The 22495-nt window shown below is 37.9% G+C and overlaps 1 protein-coding gene across 1 annotated transcript; it reads right to left on the reverse strand.

Annotated features, from left to right (window-relative positions):
- Positions 1-7529: 7529 nt before the first annotated feature.
- Positions 7530-16859, reverse strand: CHST10 (carbohydrate sulfotransferase 10). Its single transcript, XM_015816740.2, has 5 exons — positions 16730-16859; positions 14903-15000; positions 12678-12912; positions 10700-10805; positions 7530-8300 (listed from the first exon to the last, which is right to left on the reverse strand). The coding sequence occupies exons 1-5, from the start codon at positions 16827-16829 to the stop codon at positions 7763-7765; spliced, it is 1077 nt and encodes a 358-aa protein (XP_015672226.1). The 5' UTR covers positions 16830-16859; the 3' UTR covers positions 7530-7762.
- Positions 16860-22495: the final 5636 nt, after the last annotated feature.

Below are 22495 nucleotides of genomic sequence, written 5' to 3' on the forward strand. Positions count from 1 at the left end.
AACCTTGACCACAGATGCCAGTTTGTTCAGCTGGGGCGCTCACCTCCAGACTCACCTAGCCCAGGGTCAGTGGCCACAATATAAATTGGCTAGAACTCAGGGCCATTCACCTGGCACTCTGCCACTTCCACACCATAGTAGCGGGACAGCACATACTGATATTGACAGACAACGTGGCAGCCAAGGCACATGTCAACAGGCAGGGTGGGACCCAATCCAGGTCCCTTATGCTAGAGGCTCGCAGTCTGGGCTCTTGGGCAGAGACCAATTTGGGCTCCATCAAAGCGGAGCATATATCGGGGAGGTGAACCATCAGGCAGACTCCCTGAGCTGGTCCACGGTCGACCACTCAGAGTGGCGCCTGGACCCAGTTCTGTTCAGGGAGATCTCGGACAAATTTGGCCAGCCCTAGTTGGACCTATTTGCCTCCCCGAAAAACTCCCAACTGCCCAGGTACTTCACCAGGTTCCCATCCCCAGGGGCGGAGGGAACAGACACCCTTCGCTGCGAGTGGCCCAGGGGACTGCTATATGCATTTCCCCCTCTTCCGCTGATTCCGGCAACCATCCGCAAGCTCCTTCAGGAGCAGATGGAGGTCATCTTGGTTGTTCCACACTGGCCGAGACGACCATGGTTTGCCGATCTTGTGGAACTTTCAATTTCGCCGCCTTGGAGGATTCCTCCAGATCGCATCTCCCTCAGCCAGGGGGCCCTTCAGCACCCGGATCCCCAGTGGCTCCAATTGGCCGCCTGGCACTTGAGCGGAGAAACTTAGCCAGGCAATCCTATTCGTCCAGGGTGATCTCGATGATCCAAGCTTCCAGGCGCTCCTCGACCAATAGGATATACGATGCCATGTGGAAGAACTTTTGCCTGTGGTGCACTAGGCACCAACTCCATCCCCTGTCTGTCACCATACCAAATATCTTGGATTATCTACTGGAAGGTATGGATAAAGGCTTAACACCTAGCACTATCCGTAGGCAGGTAGCGGCCTTATCAACAGTACTTACCTGCGACAATCTGGTCCCATTAGCACAACACCCAGTAGTAAGCGCCTTTCTTAAAGGGGCGACTAACACCAGACCACCGGCGGTTCACCGCTATCCCTTTTGGGACCTGCCACAAGTACTGCAAGCGTTAATTTCGCCACCCTTCGAACCTCTTAGGTCTTGTTCACTGAGATTCTTTTCTCTGAAGGTGGCCTTTTTGGTTGCAATCACGTCAGCCAGGCGTATCTCAGAGCTGGCTACCCTTTCAGTCAGGGGTGACTTGTGTACCTTTTTTGAGGATAGGATGGTCCTTAGATTGGACCCGTCATTCATCCCGAAAGTCAATACCTGGTTCCATAGGAACCAAGATCTAGTTCTCCCGGATTTTTGTCCTAACCCGTCGCATAGGTTGGAAAGACAGTGGCATAAGCTGGACGTGCGCAGGGCTCTGCACTATTATGTTAAGCGAACCTCTGCCTTTCGTAAGTCTGAGGCCTTGTTTGTGTCTTTCCAACCTTCTTCCATGGGTCAGAAGGTTTCCTCTTCAACCATTGGAAGGTGGATTAAGGCATGCATTGCCCGTGCCTATCTCTCGCAGTCCCTACCGGTCCCTACACGCATCACAGCTCACTCCACATGCAGTGCAGCTACATCAGCGGCCTGGTCTACCCAGGTGTCCATTGAAGACATTTGTAGAGCAGCAACTTGGTCTTCTCCTTCGTCATTCATTAGACATTACAAGGTAGACAAGTTTGCATCGGCGGATGCTTCGTTTGGCCAGAGGGTGTTACAACAAGTAATTTCTTCTGGTGGGACACAAGCCCAGACTAATTCCCCCAGCCCAGAAGGAGGCGTGGCAGATTTCTGACTTAGTCTCAACTGAGCAGGAAGGCTGAGATTACCCACCGGTGGATTCTACATCATCATGCTGAGAAAAGGCGTTCAGGTAAGACAACGCCCCTTTTGATCATTACACAGACATGGAAAAGGAGAAAGATTCAACAAGACATGGGAACTAAAACTGATTTATCCTACAGTTCACTGAAGTGTTTGCAGCTCATTACAAGAGTGTCTTTTGCTTATTTTTCTTTTTGAGGATTTTTTTTGGTTTGGTTCACTAACAAATTAATTGACCATTACTAGTACTAAAGCTCAGGCAGCATCACTGGTTAAAAAAAGTAGAGAAAGCATTTGATAGCATTGTAGTCTTAAGCAATTCAGCCTGCTCTGGAAAGACAGCCTCTTCACCATAAGGCAAATTGCTACTATGATGAGTTCATGGTTATAATTTTGGTTCTGGTGATAATCAGCAGAGTGCCTTAAGTAGTTACAACAGATGACAATTGGGTGATAAGTGAGATAAGTAGACTATCATGTGTTAATTAAATCTACCTAATATGGCACAAGACAGGATGAAAGCATTAAGGAAAAAGCATATCAAAAATAGAATATATTCTGGTTGCATCAGTACTTGGAATAGTTTCATTATGGACATTAATACAAAACCTTTAGTTATCACAAAGGAAATTACTCAGCATGAGAGATTGATGATTGCCTTTATCCTTTACATTTGACTTTGCTTTGTTGATCACCTATGATCTATAGGATGAACAAGCTTTGGTCTTCTGAAGTTTACTGAATTTAAATTCTGGCAACCTCAAAAACTTGGCATATAGTGTGGGGGACTTGTTGGTGAGCTACATTTGAAGTATTGTGTATTACCCATAAAGGGTAATATTAATACAGGTAATCCCCCAGATACGAGCGTTTATTTAGCGAGATTTCACAAAAACGAGGTTATTCAGAAAGGATACTTACATTAGAAATTCAAAATTGCGATTAAAAAAAAGACCTCTGTAGCCATGTGACTTGGATTCAGTCTTGGCTGCTGCGGTGGCCATTTTAACTCTGTGACTTGCCTGGGCCGGTTCGGGTCTACGAGAAGCCAGAAGAGGGTGTTGTTGTTTTTGTGCCTGGTCACATGGACAAGCAAGATTAGGTCATCAGGACCGTTTGTTTTTGTTTTCCTGGAGCTGTGTGTGGAAGATCTGCTGCTTGCTGGGCTTGAGGACTGGGCTTGTAGAGAGCTAGAATTACTTCTGTAAGTATTTTAAAATATTCTTTTTTGTTACTCTATAGTACTGTGCTGTATTGTTTGTAATTACTTTGGGAACTACTCTGCTTTTTATTGTTTTGTAAGTACGGTATTTTGCAACATTGTTTGCATTTGCCTGAAACTTAAAGCATGTGGTTGCTGCTGCTCCTTTCCCTAGCATAGACCCACCAGAGATTCTGCTAACACTTACTGGAAGGAAATCCCCCCCCCCATTTTGGATTTTGGCTGGAGAGGCTTGTCCTGATAAGGAGCAGTGGTTTTTTTTTTAAAGATTTTAAATTTAAATTGCCTCACTGGAAGCTTTTAAGAAGAATCTGGATAGGCATTTATCAGAAATACAGTACAGTACTGTACTCTTTTGTGAGAGCAGTGGGTTAGACTAGATGACCTCAGTTACTGTTGCAAGCCAACAGTTCTGTAAACTCCACCCCCATCTCCATCTGAATGCCTGGCTGGAGATGCTTAAGCTAATGGCCGGCTAGTGTTTGTGTGTGTGTTTTAAAGCAATCGGAGATTTCTGTAAACTCCTGGAGACACTTAAGCTAATTACTTTAGTGGCAGCTGCAGTCATAGAGTTCTCCATCCCCCTCTGAAGAAGCTTGAGCTGCCTAGCAACAAATGGCTTTTTTAAAAAAAAGCCTACTGCCTCCTTGGGAGGCAGTTTACAAGTACTGTGGTTAATGAAACCGGAAACAGCTGATTTGCAGCTGGAAACAGCCTGCAGCAGCGGAGGGAAAAGTCTCTCATTTCAGGCAGCCATCGAAGGAAATAGTAAATCAAATCTTCCTTCATTTAACGACTCATTTGATTCAATTAATGAGTTTGATTTTAAAATGTTGTAATATTGAGTCTGATTCGTTTGATGATTATGAACTTAATGGGCAGGCTCTATTAGGCTCATACCTCGGGGACTACCTGTATGTAGATTGCAAAGAAATTGTACTTCACTGGGTATGAATCAGCTTCTAGGTGGATTCTAAAGGGCTGGTTTTGACTATAAAATTCTTTAGGATATGATACCTGTTCCAACCCTAATTGGTCTAACCCAGGGGTAGGCAACCTTGGCTCTTTTATGACTTGTGGACTTCATGGCTGGCTCAGGAATTCTGGGAGTTGAAGTCCACGAGTCATAAAAGAGCCAAGGTTGCCTACCCCTGGTCTAACCTGTTATATCATCTAGAAAAAACTAGTACTCCACGTTGGGAACTAAAGGGAGTTGAAACAAGGAGGTGCTGCTTTTCAGTAGTCGCAGTAATTTTCTAGAAAGTTTCCCTCTAAATATCAGATAGGCACTATCCCAGAGTCCCTTCTTTAAGATGATGGAGCTGCTCCAGAGAACATTTTAGCCTGTTTGGAATCATACTTTTTTTCTTTTTAAAAATTTTGCTTAATGTTCATTTTAAATTTAGTTTCTGCGTAAGCCATTGATAGGTAAATAATAACAAAAATAATAAAGAATTAGAATATAAATCTGAAATTGGTTAAGTGGTTAAGACTATTCTGATAGTCTTAACCCCTGAACATTTAGGAATATATAAAATTAATTAAATGTCATTGAATGAGGGCTCTGCTCATAAATATTATTTATATGCTGATTTTTTAGGGAAAAATGGGGAAAACAAAATCGAGAATTGCTTTCATTTACTGAGTGTGATGTCATTCATACACTGACTCTATAGATGCATCTTTCTTATTCTTGAGACAGAGAAATATGCTATTTTGAAAGTTGCCCGCATGTTTTATGAGGTAAAACAACCGTTACAAAAACTAGATTTGCAGCATAAATACAATCACTTGTATTTTATTTCATATTTATTTTGAGAACAGAGACATGGCTCAATATATTCTGGACAATTAGAAGGAAGGGAAGATTCACTTTTGTATTAGAACTAGTTTTTAAGGCCTTAATTTACTACACATTTCTCATATTGTTACATTTTAATTCAGCAGAGAAGTAACTTGATCAGCTCATTAGTCCTGAAATAAACATATTTTCTCCTACCACTTCATATAAAAATAACTTTAATCTTACCATGTCAGAGATCTTATTAATATTCTTTCTTTAGAAGGACAAGAAGATTTAAGTTTTGTTGTTCTTTCTTTCTTACTTTTTTTCTTTTTTCTTAAGGACAGCTTCATATAGAATAATTTTTATAGAGAGATTACTTTTGTAAAGGAAAGCTGTAAGTGTACACATGTGGCATTATGCGCACACAAGCTTTCTACTCATGCACACAACAATTTAATATGTAATTTTCCTACACAGAACAGGTATCTGTCAGGAAAAAGTCTACATGAAAAATATTCCATAATTCAGAATATATATATTTAAGCCATTCTACACATTACAGAATAAAAATAGCAGTAATCTGTGTGGGGGTTATTTTATATGCTTTCTCTAATCACAGCTAATTTATTGTAATTAAAGGCACCAGGCTAGAAACTAGGAAGCAGTAAGTTCTAATCCTGTCTTTGGCATGAAAGCAACTCTGAGCCCTACGAAGAAGGCAAGGGCAAATCACTCCTGAAAAATGTTGCCAAAGACTTCTCTGTCCAATCACCAGGAATCCAGACTGACTTGAAGGCACACACACACACACACACACACAAAGGCCGAAAAGATTATGATACTCAGTTTTTTTCAGATTTGCTATAGTTGAGAGAGAGATGGAAAGATTATAAAACAGAACTATTTGTTAACAAATGTAATATTGTCTACAGGCCCAGGTATTCTGCCTCACCAAATTTGCTGTGTAGGATTTGGAAGAGTATTTACTGTATACCTTATTTCAGGGGTGTCAAACTGCCGGCCCACGGGCCAGACGCATCACATAGAAGCCGCGCCCACCCCATTGCCGGCAATGGCAAAACAGGCCCGATACATTGCGCGGCGTCACGTGACATCGCGACTTTGACAATACCTTATTTACATGCAGGGGAGTAGAAAGAATAAAGTGGTTGTACAAACCCATCTCTGCTCATGCCCTGTTGGCTATAGCCCTACATCCACTATAAAATTCTGTTTCTATATTGTGTAGAATGGCTCAGTTTTTAGGAATCTTTCTGAGATTAGTTCTCACTAGCAGTCTTTATTTCGCAGAAAGGAACAGTTTTGGCACTGGTTTTTTTTTCTCAAGTTTACAAATACAAAAGTCCTTGAGAATTATAATCAGTTTAATAGATTTTCTCTTCATTTACACCATCTAGCCAAGGTCATTAAGACCTTACTAGAGCATGTAAAGTATTACTCCAGATTTCCTTTTTTGATATACTGCTAACTAAAATTTAACTGGTTTGTTCCTCCTGAAAACCCAAGGGAACAAACTGTAAGATTTTATTGCTGGTGAACATAAAGTTATCTTTATCCAACAGAAAGAACACCCACATATTATACTTTTATAATCTTGGGCATTTACATTTTATATTAATATTTCCATTCTTATGCACACAGACATCAATATTCTGGATTAAGCTGGCTGTTTATTCATTGATGATTTTATATGACAAATTCTGCTGTGAAAGTATAAAAAGAAACTCATTTGGAAAAATTGAGTATTTGGGGAGGAAGGATAATTTATTTATTTTATGAACCTGAAATAACCAAACCCAGTGGCTGATTGTGAAAACTCCACATAAATTATTGAGCATAGAGACAGAATTATGCCTCATGATGAGTATGATGCAACATGTTTATACCAATAGGCACCTGCTTTTCAATTTTGTGATCTGTTTTATANGTTTTATAAGATTAAGATTTGAGAGATCAAAAATGATTTGCATAAGATGTTACACATTAAATAAGTATACCTATGGCAGCTTGCTGCCTCATCCATATGTATGGTTATTTCTTAAAAGTAAGAAATCCCAAAAATAAGATGCTAGGTTTCAATAGAACGTTGATCTCATTCATTATGGCAACTTTATAATAGCACCACTGGGGAGTAGGATTAGCAAATGCATGGACTTAATGATCCTATGCAGTCAATACTGTACTGGGATTTATTTAAGATTACTCAGCAAATGAAGAATCATTTTTAGTGTTGTCTAAAAATTTCTTCAATTGGATCTATAGCTTATCTTGCAAAAGATTTTTCACCTCATGATAACTCAGAGTTTACAAATTAAAATTTGTGCAACTGTTATTTCCTGAACGAATAACAGTAAGCAACCATCACAAGACTACAGCAAAAGGACTTTCAGATTGATTCCATGGTAGGATCTGAAGTATTTTCCTTAAATTATACAGTACTTACCAATCTGTTTGGCCTCCATAGTTTTCTAAGGCCATTGATATAAGTGGTATTTCCTGCCCTTTCTAAATGTTTTGTTTTGTATTCATATCAAGTTTCTTTACAGATTACTAGTTCATTCATTCTTTCTTGGCAAAGGAAAAAAGGAATGTCTGACATTTACTATTTCATACTTTTTGCACTGCTGTAGCAGTGTCATGTAGTAATATTTTTTTAATGACTAATTGGCAGTTCTTTGTGGCTCCTATTGCAAATATTCAATAAATGCAAGGAACATTTGGAAAAATCTAGAAATATTGCAATAAGAGCCCAGTTACACAGTATATGTTTGCAATAAGAACCTCAGTTACACACTATATGTTTACAATTAAGATTTAGATTCATTTGCCCAGAATTTCTAGATACTAGTTTAGTAGAAAATCTGGTTCTTGATAGCCAAAAAGATTAAAATCTCCTTCAAAGCGGGCATAAAGGCGCCTTATGTCTCTCTTGCTTATGCCTGAAAAATAGTGTTCCACTTTTGTTTTGTTATATATCGTTATGCCTGGAGGAATTGTAGGATAAGATACCAGATGGTCAATTCCTGCTTCCTTTAAGATGTATGCTGCATCTTCCTCCAAAGTTTCATGATGTCCAATTACACTATATGTTATTTCACAGGGGGCACATAGTTCAACATAGGTTACCCAATGAATTATATGATCTCCAAATTGTATATCTAACCATCGATGATTTGGATCACCTAAGTAGCGCACGAAGTCCTCAAACTGTAGTCCTTTAGTCTCAGTGCGATTCTTTCTATATTTTCGAATAATTCCAGGAGCAATTTCATGTCTATACCAAGGTTCAAATCTAGGATTGTGGACAAATTTATCCTTAAATGCAGAAATAAGCCTCTCAAAAGGATCTCTTACGATGAAGAACTTGAAATACAATTTCAATCTAAATGGAAAACATAAGCAAAAATAGTTGTAGATAGTATTTTAAAATTTACTGATAATTCAGTTTACAAAAAGTGCTGATTTGCCCATGTTCCTCTCTTAATGACTACAGTAGCAAATGATGTGCAACTGAGGTATCACATAGTGACTTTACGAACAGGTTAAATTTACTGTTAGGGAAAATTTAAAATTTTGCTGTTAAACATGTTTGCATACTATTCAGCTGAGAAATCTGCAAAAATTAAGATCTTTGATTGCTTCCAGTTATGTCCATCTAATGACAGAATAGTATTATAGAACAGATGGTCCTCCCTTAATGGTGTAATTGGGACTGGCAATTCAAGACCATGTTGACTTAAGCACAGTTGCAGCAATTTCAGTTGCTATCATGAAGTGACTTTCATGTGGTTGCAGCATCCCACGGCCATTTGCAACCTCCTGCCAGTTTCTCTATTGACTTTCCTTGATGGAAGTTAGCAATGAAGGTCACAAATGCTGTGATCATTGGAATTGCAAGCTGATTGCTAAATCAGTCATGATCACATGATTGTAGGACACTGCGATGGTCGCAACTGTTAGGAACAGTTGTAAATCCCCTTGTTCATCATTACCATCACTTTGAATGGTCGCTGAAATAGTACAATTACTATTGTAATTGGTTCCCAGACTGATAAAAACTGCTAGCTTCTCCATTTTAAGTAAAAGATTTACCACCTTGCAGGATTACAGGAAGGCTCTTAGAAAAGAAATTAAGGTGTTTGTATATATCACGCAGGTATCTATTGGTTCTAAATGTAGAATATAATTTAGTTGTTGAAATTCTTACAACACTATCCTTTTCTTCTCAATAAATCTTATTAAAGAGCTCCTTGAGAATAATGTTTGGAAAGAATCAAGGCATTGTTTGGCCTTTGGCAATGGCCAAAGAACCTGATAGGAATCTGTCAGCAGGATTTACTCATTGTTGTATGTTCTGTTCAAAGAAGTGCAGTCAACTTCTATCACTGAACAGAAATCTGTTCACTTAATAAGGAATGCAGCTGCTAAAATAGCCGGTTATTTTGAAAAAATAGCCAAAAAAAAAAAAAAATAGAGATGAAATGAAATCAAATTGTACAAATAGTATCCTTAAAAGACTATTCAAATTAAATAGATGACAATATCAACATATATTTTTTTCTTCTAGTTCTACTCCTAAGACTATACAGGTAGGTAGTCCTTGCTTAGTGACTGCCTCCTTTAGTGACTGTTTACAATTATGACAGTGATGAAGAAGTAACTTTATGATCAATCCTCACATTTATGATCTTTGCTGATCTGTAAAGCAAGGGAAAGATGAAGTAAGATCATAAGCAAGTTGTGGTTTCACTTAACAACTGCTTTGCTTAACAACTGAATTGCTGGTCCCAATTGTAGTTACTAAACAAAGATTTCCTGTATTCAAGTTATGTTTCACAGTTATATCTTATTTTTAAGATATAAGATATATTATTAAGATAGCAAATGCTATCAAGGCCAGTTATAAATATCATTTATTATCAAGATTAAGAATGATGATTTTTTAAAAAACAAAGTAATAACTGTAACTATCACCTGGATGCTTGTTTTAACAAAACTATTGCTTGTAAAGATCTGTGTTTTTGTGTGTAAGGAGAGGCAGCTCTGTCCTGTCTTCCACATGATTTCTTAGAAATCCCAAAGCAGTACTTTATAGCTATACTCTCTCTTCTAAAGCTAAGATGTGAAATGCAAAATAATAAAAATGGGATTTTATAGCATACTGGTCTTACTACAATTTTAATGGTTTTTATATAACTGTGAGCCTATACAGGGACAGCACAGATCACCATCCAAAGCTATAATATAGGTAGCCCTTAACTTACAACAGTTCATTTAGGGACTGTTCAAAGTTACGATGACATTGAAAAAAGTGACATATGATCATGTTTCATCCTTGCAGCATTCCCATGGTCACGTGATTTACATTCAGATGCTTGACAACTGGTTCATATTTATGACAGTTGCAGTGTCCTGGGATAATATGATCCCCTTCTGCAACCTTCTGACAAAGACAATGGGGAAGACAGATTCACTAACTTAACAACTGCAGTGATTCACTTAACTGTGGCAAGAAAAGTTGTAACATGGGACAAAACTCACTTGGGATAAAACTCACTTAGCAAATTTCTCACTTAGTAACATAAATTTTGGGCTCAATTGTGGTCGTAAATTGAGGGCTACCTGTACAGCCTTTTCTGATTATCAACTCTATTTAAGAGTCTATGGGAGTGGGCAGTTATAATACATTTAAATAAATAATCATAAACTGTGCACAAATGATCAAAAATGAGATTTTCATAATGGAAAGAGTTTTCAAAGACACATTAAAATACTACTTACCTTTTTTTAATTTCAGAATCACTGAAGGAAGATAAGCGTGGAAGACCGTTCTTCTCATGGTCATGCACAATGTTTTCAGGGATCTCATTGATGGAAGGAAAAGCTCCTGAGGAAATAAGTTAGAACTTGCTCTTACAATAGCACCTTTCAGTCCATTCCCATTATGATATACACTAGTGGCTGTCATGATTATTTATTTGTTAATAGGTAAAAAGGTAAAAACAGATCAGGTCTTGGTGACTTCATGGAAATGTCCATCAATTAGTTTGCTGGTACCTACTTATGGTACCTACTTTCTACTTTTCAGTCCAGTCTCCATGTCCTGATATTGCTATTAAGTTTCTTATCTTCCTACAATCCAGGCCTGAACTCCAGATCGCTCTTTAAAAAATGGAAAGCTCAATGAATTGTTTTCATCATGATTACAAGTTTCCATATAGTAATAATCTAGGGTTTCTATTCAAAGACTCTGTGTAATCTCTTTCAGCTGTCAGCATGCCAGATTACAACGTTCTTTGTGGAAGTTATTTTATCCCAAAGTCTGACCAATTGCTGAATCTTGATCTGCAACAGCTGGATCCAAAAATACAGTGGGTTAGTTGTACTAATTTTTTTAGATATGGGCAGAAAGCCAGATTCCTAATACTGACATGTGATTAGCCAATTCCTTGACTTCATACTACCAACAGAGTTATGTGTAACTCTCCATTACAGCCTTATGCCTGAAAAGTATATTAGCCAGAGTACAAGAATACAGGTAGTTCAGTAAGTGTGGCCTGTCCTTAAGTCAAAATCCAATATTGTAGAAATCTGTTTGCACACTAGGACTTTTTTTCCCTTTACTTCTAACAACAGATCTTGTCATCCTCCTATCTACTCCAAAGGGTTTTCAATTTTTAAGAAAGACTTGGAAGGACCAGGAATTACCTATTTAAATCCACTGCCAGAAAGAATTCCATCAAGAGAAGACCTTAATTACAATATTTAATTATAGCTCCCAAAATCATTTTTTTCAAAGCAATATTGTCTTTCACATAATATCCACATGGAATTGAGTTGGACCTGTTTTACTGCCTACTTAGTTTTCTATTAAAGGTGCTATTAAAATAAATTATTACTTTGTTTTATAGTAGTTTCTTGGTGTTCGTTATTTTTACAAACTATTTTATTTTTGATTATAATTTGCCCTGAACTAAATGTTACCAATAATTCAAAATGAATTCAATGATAATATGATAACCTAAAGAATTATCTGTTCCTTCTAAGTAGGATAGCTGTTAGACGCCCATCTATATCTCTATCTGTCTATCTGAGGTAGGTGTGATACCACTGCTCACGTGATTTAAAATAAAATTGAACAAACATTCTACCAAAGAACCTGTATATATTCCCTAAAGATGGCGTTAAGTTCAAGTAATAAACAATTGCTCAATTCTAAAAAAAATGGATATACACATTTAAATTATTGATTTGTATTAATTCCATGTGTGGAAGCCATCATTTTCCAGTAGAAAACAAAACATGGAAACATGTTGCAAACATTTTTGCAATCATCCTCTTCTCCCCCCTTATCTCCAGGCTATATTTATGCCACGAAGAATCCTGGGCATCTTGAGAGCTTTAAATTAAAGCTTTAAGTTAGTTTAAGGTACCTGTGATACCTTAGTTGTCTAACTTTTAAAGGTTAGCATAAGTTCACCTTTATTAATCCCAGCACATAATCATTTCACAAAATAACCAAGACAGGAAGCCTATTATATATGTAAAGTTTTTTGGGGTGGGCAATGGCACACCTAAGTAGAACAGCTAGAACTAGGCTAGGATATTTGAAGCAGCTTTCAAACAAAATATAAAATGCCAAAAATAAAAATGTATTCCATTGAATTATATTATTTTTATATTTTGCTGTTAGAAATTTTTGAAATCTTTCTTTGTCTAAGCGAACATGCATTTGAGACTTTAAAAGTTAACTAAATACCATTTAAAACAATCAAGACTTTTTTCCACTGAGTATTGCCAACTTTTGGAGTTTGACAGAAGAGGATCTTGTGCTTGTCACATACAAAAATTCGGTCCAAAACAAACTTGGAAACAGTAGTATGGGTGAGGTTTTTCAGAGATGCATCTTGGCAGACATTCCTGAGTAGTTCAAGCCTCTCCATATGGACCAGGCCTTCATGTACGAGGTCTTCAGATAGACTTTTTCCTATTGTCTTGATATAAAAAGGGATTGGGATGGTAGAAGAGAAGAACAAAAATTATTTTGCATTTCAATGTTCAACTCATACAAGAAAATCTAGCATTTCAAACGTATACCGGTAGCCCTCAACTTACATCCATTCAAAGTTATAACAGCACTGAAAAAAGTGACTTAGAACCGTTTTTCACATGACCTTTGTAGCATCCCCATGGTCATGTGATTAAAATTCATACGCTTGGCAACTGGCATGTATTTATGACAGTTGCAGTGTCAATTGGGAAGTCAGATTCATTTAACAACTGACACTAACTTAACTGCTGCAGCAATTCACTTAATAACTATAGCACGAAAGGTTGCAAAATGGGACAAAACTCACTTAGCAATTGTCTTGCTTAGAAATTTTGGGGTCAATTGTGGTCGTAAGTTGAGGACTGCCTGTACAAGGTTTCTAAAGGTCAGCATTGCAGTATTACTGTGTAATAATAATAATAATAATAATAATAATAATAATAATAATAATAATAATAAAGTTGGAAGGGACCTTGGAGGTCATTGAGTCCAACCCCCTGCTCAGGCAGGAACTCTACACCATTTCGGACAAATGACTGTCCAGTCTCTTCTTAAAAACTTCCAGTGTTGGAGCATTCACCGCTTCTGGAGGCAGGTTGTTCCACTGGTTAATTGTTCTGTCAAGAAGTTTCTCCTTAGTTCTAGGTTGCTTCTCTCCTTGATCAGTTTCCATCCATTGCTTCTTGTCCTGCCTTCAGGCGCCTTGGAGAATAGCTTGACTCCCTCTTCTTTGTGGCAGCCCCTGAGATATTGGAACACTGCTATCATGTCCCCCCTCGTCCTTCTCTTCGTTAAACTAAACATACCCAATTCCAGCAACCGTTCCTTATATGTTTTAGCCTCCAGTCCCCTAATCATCTTTGTTGCTCTTCTCTGTACTCTTTCTAGAGTCTCTATTTTGAAATAGCAGCTTCTGTCAAGCTGATGCAAAGTAGTTTGATTTCATCAGCAACAAAATAAAATTTTAGAAATTGAGTGAATTTACAAATAAACAATATGCAAACAATATTCTAAATGAAGGAATATTTTTTTCGCACCATAGAAAGAAAAAGGAAGATGGTTTTCACTTTACTGATAAAAATAAAGCAAAAAAGTTCCAAAGTGCAGTGTTTAAATTTTTTAATTTTAAATTTAAATGAAAAACAAGTACAATTTGGAAACTTTTAGAACTTTTAAATCTGTTCTAAAAGTGGTACTCCAATTTGTTATTATATTATGTTCAACAGATAAGCCTGCTTAGGAATGTATTCCCGATTATATACAAAAATACAAAATATTGTGTTTTAAAATATCAACATAATCCAGTAATGTAGTAAAATTTTAACTCCTAAAACAATACCAAAACAGCTTTTAAAAAGTAAAACAGGTCAATTCCTGGACAATAAAGCAAGGGAAAATTGCTTTTGAACAGAAGGCACTACAGATGGCTACAGTGATGCTTTGCTCATAAATCTCTATAGTATTTGGCTGACTGGTTCTAGGAACCAGTTACAATCTAACACAGTGGTTCTCAACCTTTTTAATGCCGCAACCCCAACCGGTCGTAAGTCGAGGACTAAACCGGTCGTAAGTCGAGGACTACCCAACCGGTTGTAAGTCAAGGACTTTCCCTGCCCGGGAGCACCGCGCATGCATGGTTCCGCCCCCTGCGCTGGCCGAGGCGTAGCTGGCAAGCGGCAGAGACGGAGCAGGCCGACCACCAGCTGGCCCAGCCCAAGGGAGGTAAGGCACCCGCCGGAAAAGGGGAAAAAATGGCGGACAAAAAAAATGGCGGACAAGCCTTGCTTGGTGACCCCCATGAAATGGTCGATCGACCCCAAATGGGGTCCCGACCCACAGGTTGAGAACCACTGATCTAACACAATGAAATATGACATAGAGAACTCTGAAACCATACCATTTATTTAGCCTTTCAACCTGTTCCTTTTATATACCTGAAATTGTCCAGGCAGCCTCTTCTCTTTTGTTACATGACCTTTTCCTACTTCAGTTATAGTTGTTGGTATTACTGGCTCTTGCTTGGCACCATGAACTAGATGAAGAAAACAGCAACTGAAGAAAAACAAACTTTTTTTCCTTCATACTGCATAAACAATTTGATTGATCACAACCATAAAATTATAATTAAATTACACTTCAAATCAGCTGTAATTAAAGATTTTAAACAGAATACAAATTATTTAAAAAAAATATTTCATGATTTGGAAAACTTTAGTGTAATGACCTCTGAAACCAGATTCTCCAAACATGTCACCTACATGCATTGAGATAATAATTTCCCATCTTCTCAGACAGTTATGTTTGTGTTGTTTCTTAAACCAAGTCTGAAAAGATGTTATTTTTACCACAAGGATTGGAGGAGCACAAAAAAAGGGAAACATCACAAAATCATGTAAATGTTGCAAAGTTGATTGGAAGACGCTAACTTGGTACAGTGTTTCTAATGCATTAAAACCATTCTAGTCTGTGAAAGGGAACAGGGTTAGAAGTATCTAATAGAACGGGGCTTTTCAACCTTTTCACCCATTGTACCACTTTAGGATATGGCAATATCCGAGTACCACCAGTCACCTAGCAAGATGTCAAAAACTTGATGATCAAAAAAAAAAAAAAGGAAAAAAGTGATGAAGTACAGATAGTCCTCGACTTACAACAGTTTGCTTAGTGACTGTTTGAAGTTACAATGGCACTGAAAAAAGTGCCCCCCCAAGCCACAGCTGAGCAAGACACCTGCCTGCCTGCCCAGCGGTGCCCGAGGTTTTCATTGTTGCGAGCATTTCTGTTGAGGATTGGCAGCGGGGGTGGGGTGGGGGTGTTTGGTTTTTATTCCCCTTGTCTGCTGGGTGGTTGCAGCAGGTTTTGGTCACTTCACATGACCCTGGGATACTGTGACCATCATAAATATGAATCAGTTGCCAAGCATCTGAATGTAAATCACAAGACCCTGGAGATGCTGCAACATTCCAGCTGATCGGTGCTTCTTCTGGGCTCAGCAGAAGCGCCAGGATCAGCGCCAAGCTCCAGCTGGAGCCTGGCGCTGATCCTGGTGCTTCCACTGAGCCCTGACAGCCCCGAAGCGCTGATCCTGGCGCTTCCGCTGAGCCCTGACAGCCTTGCAGCTCCAGCCATCTCTCGCTCAGGCTTGTGCAGTGCTGCCACCGGTTCAGCTCATTCCTCTTCCACGCTACTTTTCTAGGATGGTCGCGTACCACCTGCCAGGTGCCAATGTACCACAGGTGGTACCCGTACCACTGGTTGAAAAGCCCTGTAATAGAACTAAGCAAAAATCTTCCCTACAGGAAAGGATATAAATGATTTTAACATCTATGCGCAAGTATTACAAGTTAATCTGAAAAGGAACAGTACACAAAATGCTCTGATATGCTAAATAATTCAGTATCTGTACCTTTCCATACACAATTAAAATTCTATGAAATCTTTGTTTCATTTTCAGTTTCCTAGATGTGTTCAATGTTGAAAGAAATAAGGAATAATTGTAATATTCAACATTTAGACATTTGCTGAAAACAAAGGCAGTTTAACCCAAGAAAAAGTGAGAATCATCTGCATAACTATTTCACTGTTGCAACTCACAGGCAAGTTGCATCATCTTTTAGACTTAAAGTCAATATAATGAAAAAAAGGAATGGATGGGAAAAACCAAAACTAGAAGATCTGTTTAATTTCTCTCACACCATTTTGGACACAAAAATTGTTCAGTGATTACTTGTATTAATAAGAATAAAGCTGAATCAACTTACCATCAGGATCTTTGAAGGTCAGTGTGATGAACTTGCTAGCAACCATGAACATGAATATTACCCAAAAGCATGCAGCTAACAGCAGCCACCGGTGGTGCATGATGTCAGATATGAGCCATGTAACTTCTGTTAGTTTCTGCTTTTTAAAAGCCACAAAAATACATTAATGTGTACCCTTTTATTTATTTTATGAACAGTCTCTACAAATAACGAAAGATCTCTGAAATACAGAATACACTGTAAGGTGTCTAATACACAGCCTTTAAACTACCTATGGTGTTTGTCTTCTTGTTGTATTATTATTTTTGCAGAAAAGAGAAATCCATTTAGTTGCCCTAAATTTCAGTATGTTCTCATCTATATGGAGAATTAAAGAAATGTTCCTATATAACAAAGCAAAGTTTTAAATGCAATATATAGCAGCTTAGAGATTTCAGTGTAATTTTGCATGAATCGAGAAAAAAATGAGGTTCCCTTCTTTGTTATTAAGTTTACTGCATAACCATTCAAATTTAGCAATATGATTTGCCATCCTGAACATATATGAATAGGTTAATTTTAAAAATGAGAATTTATTTATAACTGCTGGAAGAAGCTTTAGCAATAGTATCAAAGGTTATAGAATTAGACTGCAAATGCTACTGAGCTCAGCTATTCAAATAAGCAAGCATATTTGATCAGGCATGACAAAAAAAATTCCCTAAATTTATTTTTCTAATTTTCCTACAATTGAAAGGTAACTCTGCAATTAATTTCAAAACTTTTTTCCCATATCAGGTAATTTTGAAAATACATACAGATGTGCTGTGTTTCTACAAATCAATATTCTTAAGAATAAATCAGTTTTTAATAAGCCCTATCAACACTGCTGTTTGCACAATGCTCGCTCACAACAAATTTGTAAAAGACAACAGCACAGAATTAAGAAGCCCAATTACCCTGCAATCATATATTACTCAGAATAAGCTGAATAGGACTCTGCTCAGTGAAGTGTGTATACAACAGCATAACTCACAATGCAGCTGAGGATCCTCATATATTATTATATGTGATCTATTTGTTAATAACAGAATACATTCTACTATAGGTGGATGATTATGTTACTTTTTTTCACACAAAAAACCTTTAAAACTGCCTAAACACTTGATGCATTTGATAGAAGCTACAGAAATTCTTTGGGGAAGTTGTGAACATTTCTTTGCAGTGACTGAGTAGTACCCACTACTTTTGTCCTCAAGTATCAATCCTTAGGCCTTTCATATCTAACAGGAGATGGAAGATGGCTTGTATTGGTTGATTATTCTTCACAAAGGTTCCAACATGTGGGAAAAGACCCCTGGCCAGGAATCAGTTCAGGATGCCTCCAGACTGGCCAGGGTCAAGCACCAGGTAGGGGGTGTTCAGACTTGGCCAGAACTGCTCAGCTGTGCCAGGGTAGCTGCCTCAGGAAATGCAGGAGGTCTGAAATAAAGCAAGGAGGAAGGTGGGGGCTGAGGGGATTGGAGTAAAGCCAACACAAAGCAGATAGTGATTCCTGAGATAGGCAGGTCAATTTATTTGTTTGTTTGTTTTAAATGTTACTCATGTTTCAAAGCAACTCTGGGTGGCTTAGAGTGTTAAAAACATTAAAATAAAAAAGACAAATATTTCTAAAACAATAAAAATGGAAATTACAATCAAAAATAGAATTATAGTTAAAAGATGGGGAAGGAGGGAGCCGGATGCACAGGGGGAGATGGGATTGTCTGTTAATTCACAACCAGTGTGATGCTTCCTGTTGGGTTCCCAAGCCATCTAGCAGAATCAGGTCTTCAGGCACTTACGGAAGGTCGAAAAGGTGGGAACCGACATCTGACCATCACCTCAGAGGGTCAGATGTTCCAAAAGGCAGGTGCCATGGCAGAGAAGACCCTTCTCCTGGACTCCGCCAGGCAGAATTCTTTGACTGACAGGGCCTGTAGCATGCCTCCTCTGCCGACACAGGTGGGGTGGGGTGCATATATTACATTGTCCTCAGCATAAGACAAAATTGAGTACTGGTGTGTATTTTATTAATAATTTGGCCTAATTATTTATATGAATCTTATAAAATAATCACCATTATTTTACCATCCACTGATATTAATTAATCTAATATGGATAAGGAAAAGACAACTGAAATTAATGTACTGTTTTTCTTTGTTTTCACCTAGAAAGCAACTTATCAATCTGAATGACAATTCCTCCCCCAAACACTTTTTTTCTCCAAACAGCAGCTTGGAGTAAGATTAATTGGTTTCTTTCCTTCAAAATAAAATTTATAGGGCTCTGAAACTATCAAAGGGTAAATTCTAAGTTCATGTTTATTTTCCAGTTTCTATTAATATACAGGTAGTCCTTGACTTATGACCAGTTGCTTAGCAACTGCTGGAAGTCACAATAACCCCCCCCAAAAGATACTTATGATCAAATTCTAGATTTCTGTCAGCTGGTCACATGATCATATTTTGGTGACTGTCAACTGGCCAACATTTACAGCCATTTCAAGTACCATGTGGTCACACAACTATGATTTACAATGTTTTTGCTGAAAATCATCATTTACTTCCAGTTTTCAGCAAAAATGCCTCATAACAAACAATAGGTTTGTGTAATGATCGTGGCATTTGCTTAACATATGCTGCAAAAAAGGTCATAAAATTGGGTTGGTTATGTCAGAGGTCACCAACCTTTTGAGCACCAGGGACCAGTTCCGTGGAGAGAGGTTTTTCTGCAGACTGGAGGGGGCGTGGTTTCATGTACTGCCTGCATCCCGTGGATGGGGCTTTCCTTGTTTGTGCGGCCCTGTGCCGGTCCATGGATCGGGGGTTGGGGACCCCTGGGTTATGTGATGTCTCACACTATAACCTTCATGGCTTACGACTGTTAATTGGCAGGCTTCATTATAGTTGCAAGTCAAGTACTATCTATAAAAAGACTCTTGGCTTTGGCCTAAAGACCAAATTGTATTTTCATATGGAAGCAAGTAGTTTGATGCAAAGGAGAGATTCTCCTTCACCACAGGACTTCCAGCTCCTCTCATGTTCTAGAGGCTGATTAAACAAAAATTAATACTATCTCTTCTCCTGCTTTACAGCATCAGGAAACTCCCATGTGGCTCACAGCTCAGCAGTCTCACTACCAGATTTTGACAAATGCCTAAATCTATGGGTCTAGCCATCAATCAAAATTTTCCTAGCCCACATTTGGAGGCAGAACTTGTGGACGTTTTTTCCTGTCAGATAGTGAGGTTTGCAGGTGATGGTGGAAAATAAAATCAAGTGAATCTAACAGTCAATTCCCCTAACTTGTCCTACAGTAAACCCCCATTAATTTGGGCAGCTATATAAATTTGATTAATGAATGAATAAATAACTGTAACAGTACTCATGAGGATTACTTAACATATATAGGCCCGGAGGAACATGCTTGTTACATACTCATGAGAAAGAACCTAATAAGTCATACGTGAGGAACTGGGATTAGACCCTAATACCACTGCATGTTATTGAATAGTCTGTTCTTACAGCACTATATTATTGTTCTTGTGTTTTTATTTTTGTGTGGGATTTATTTTATATTTTTCATGTGAGTCACCGAGATTCATTTTTAATTTCCCCAGAACGCAAAGTATATTTAATAAATACCTACTTATTTCGAACTTGAAAATCAACATATTTAGTGCCATTTTGTAAATAGTTTTTCATTTCAATTAGTACAGGCAATGGGATTTTTAAGGACAAATGAAAAAATAGTATTTCTGGTAGATTCTAGATGCAAAATGCATTAAGAAATCAATGAAAAAAAGACTACCAATGTGGCTTTGACTGTACTTCAGGGAACAATTACTTTGGAGTATGCAATGTCTATCACAAAAAGTTTTTCCAGCTTTTTTTTTTAATCAACCAATTTTCTGACAAAATTACCATCTAATTTATTTATTTCATAGGTTCTTGGATCATGCAATCAAAATAACATAATGAAACACTAACATTGATAGAAATATTAATATTGTACTCTTACTTCAATCACAACTAGCAAAGCTCTGAATTTCCTAGCAAACAAGCAAAGAAAAATTGGTAGACTATTAATTTTTTCATGATATTTTCACTCAGAATCAAATGATGTTCTCCTATTTTTGTCTTTGTGTGTCAAGGTCAAGTTCATTGTGTTAGAAAGCTACATTAAGACTGCATATTGAGCAAAAGAACAAGAGATCGTAGCATTTCAAAATAACTTTACTACAGTATATGCACAACTACACCAGTGTTTGGGGACAAACTTTCAGACATTTGATCATTTGGATTGTTCTCTTAGACAATAACATTTCTTAGTATAAAGGATTGTACAAAATATTTAGTTTCTCATCATCTAGTGGAGAGAAAACCCTACCAAAAAATGAGAAATATATGTCAATAAATATACTGCCAATTGCCTATTTTTCTTATCATTGGAAAGAACTTATTTACAGATCTATTCTGCCAACTCCTAGCAGAGTATAACTCCCTAGTATGTAACCAGATAAAAATAACAACTAGAAATATTCCTATGAAACTAAGAGTTGCAAGTAAAACTTTAACAGAATTCCAATCTTTTGATCAAAAAGCAAGCTTCCTAAAAACTAATAGTCTCATCCCATATTGGGGTGGGAATGTAGTATTACATAGGGGGGAACAGTGTCTGAAAAGGAACATTTCTATGGTACCTGATGGTGATAATCTCTAATCATGGGGATGTGTAGCTAATTTGTTCTACTGGATCTTATGGGGTGGGCATACATTACAGGGAAAAAGCAGCTTAAATCAGGAATGGCTTTAAATGTGTCAGTCAGCACTCTGAATTGTACCCAGCAGTTCAAGGTCAATTTGTGCATTCCTCAGAATTGTTATGTGGGTGGTGAGGTACACCATCAGCACCTGAGCTGCTGCAATCTGGACCAACTGTAGCTTTTAATGCTCTTTGAGGCAGATCCATGTACAGTGCATTGAACCAGTCCAACTGAGAGGTGATTAATGCACAAGTGACACAGAGTAATGTCTGCTTTCCCAGTTTATTGCTGCTTAAGATGGAATTACTACTGTATGTATAAAGGCCCTCTTTCCCACAGCTGCCACCTACTCTTTGAGATCTTCAAATTGTGAACATCTGGGGAGCACAACGCTGTTCAGAATAGTTTCATACTGAATAGGAACAAGGAGCATATCAAGTCCTGCAGTAATCCCCATGGCTCGATCTCTGCCCCCACAATTGCTTCTATCCCTATATAATATAGTGCTCCCCATTCTTGATGCTTGGAGAATGTCAGAATAATAACAAGAAGGCACTGAAAGCTGCTGAGATAAAGTAGGATCAGAAGGATCAACTTTCCTGTCCCACCAGAAATCACTGATATTGAGAGCAATGCCTTTTCTATGCTGAACTAAAAGTGAAATGGGTCCAAACGATCTGCTTCTCTTGGATCTCTGAAGTTCAGGGCAAAAATGTGCTGTATAACCTTGCCCCCAAAGAGGAAGTTGGAAATTAAATAATAATTATCCAGTATATCAGAGTTGAGTGATGGCTTCCTGAGGAGGCATAATATCCCTCTTTCAAAATAAAACATTAACACTCCTCTGAAGGAGTGTTACTACCATTCTGATTCAGCGTTCAGTCATTACCTGGAGGCCTTTATTAACTAGGAGAACTTATATACTGAGCTGATACAGATAAACAGGCAGTCCTTGCTTACTTTAGAGACCATTCAAAATT

The sequence above is a fragment of the Protobothrops mucrosquamatus genome, unplaced genomic scaffold (genome assembly GCF_001527695.2).
Source record: "Protobothrops mucrosquamatus isolate PMUCROS unplaced genomic scaffold, P.Mucros_1.0 scaffold490, whole genome shotgun sequence".
NCBI lineage: Eukaryota > Metazoa > Chordata > Lepidosauria > Squamata > Viperidae > Protobothrops > Protobothrops mucrosquamatus.

What these genes read in the sequence shown, in the direction of transcription:
- CHST10 (XM_015816740.2), bottom strand. Translation starts at nt 16,829, where the DNA reads ATGCACCACCGGTGGCTGCTGTTAGCTGCATGCTTTTGGGTAATATTC. An exon ending in GACCTTCAAAGATCCTGATG is followed by an intron (nt 15,001 to 16,729) that starts GTAAGTTGATTC and finishes TTCTTCATCTAG; the next exon opens with TTCATGGTGCCAAGCAAGAG. An exon ending in GGCTGCCTGGACAATTTCAG is followed by an intron (nt 12,913 to 14,902) that starts GTATATAAAAGG and finishes TTTTATATCAAG; the next exon opens with ACAATAGGAAAAAGTCTATC.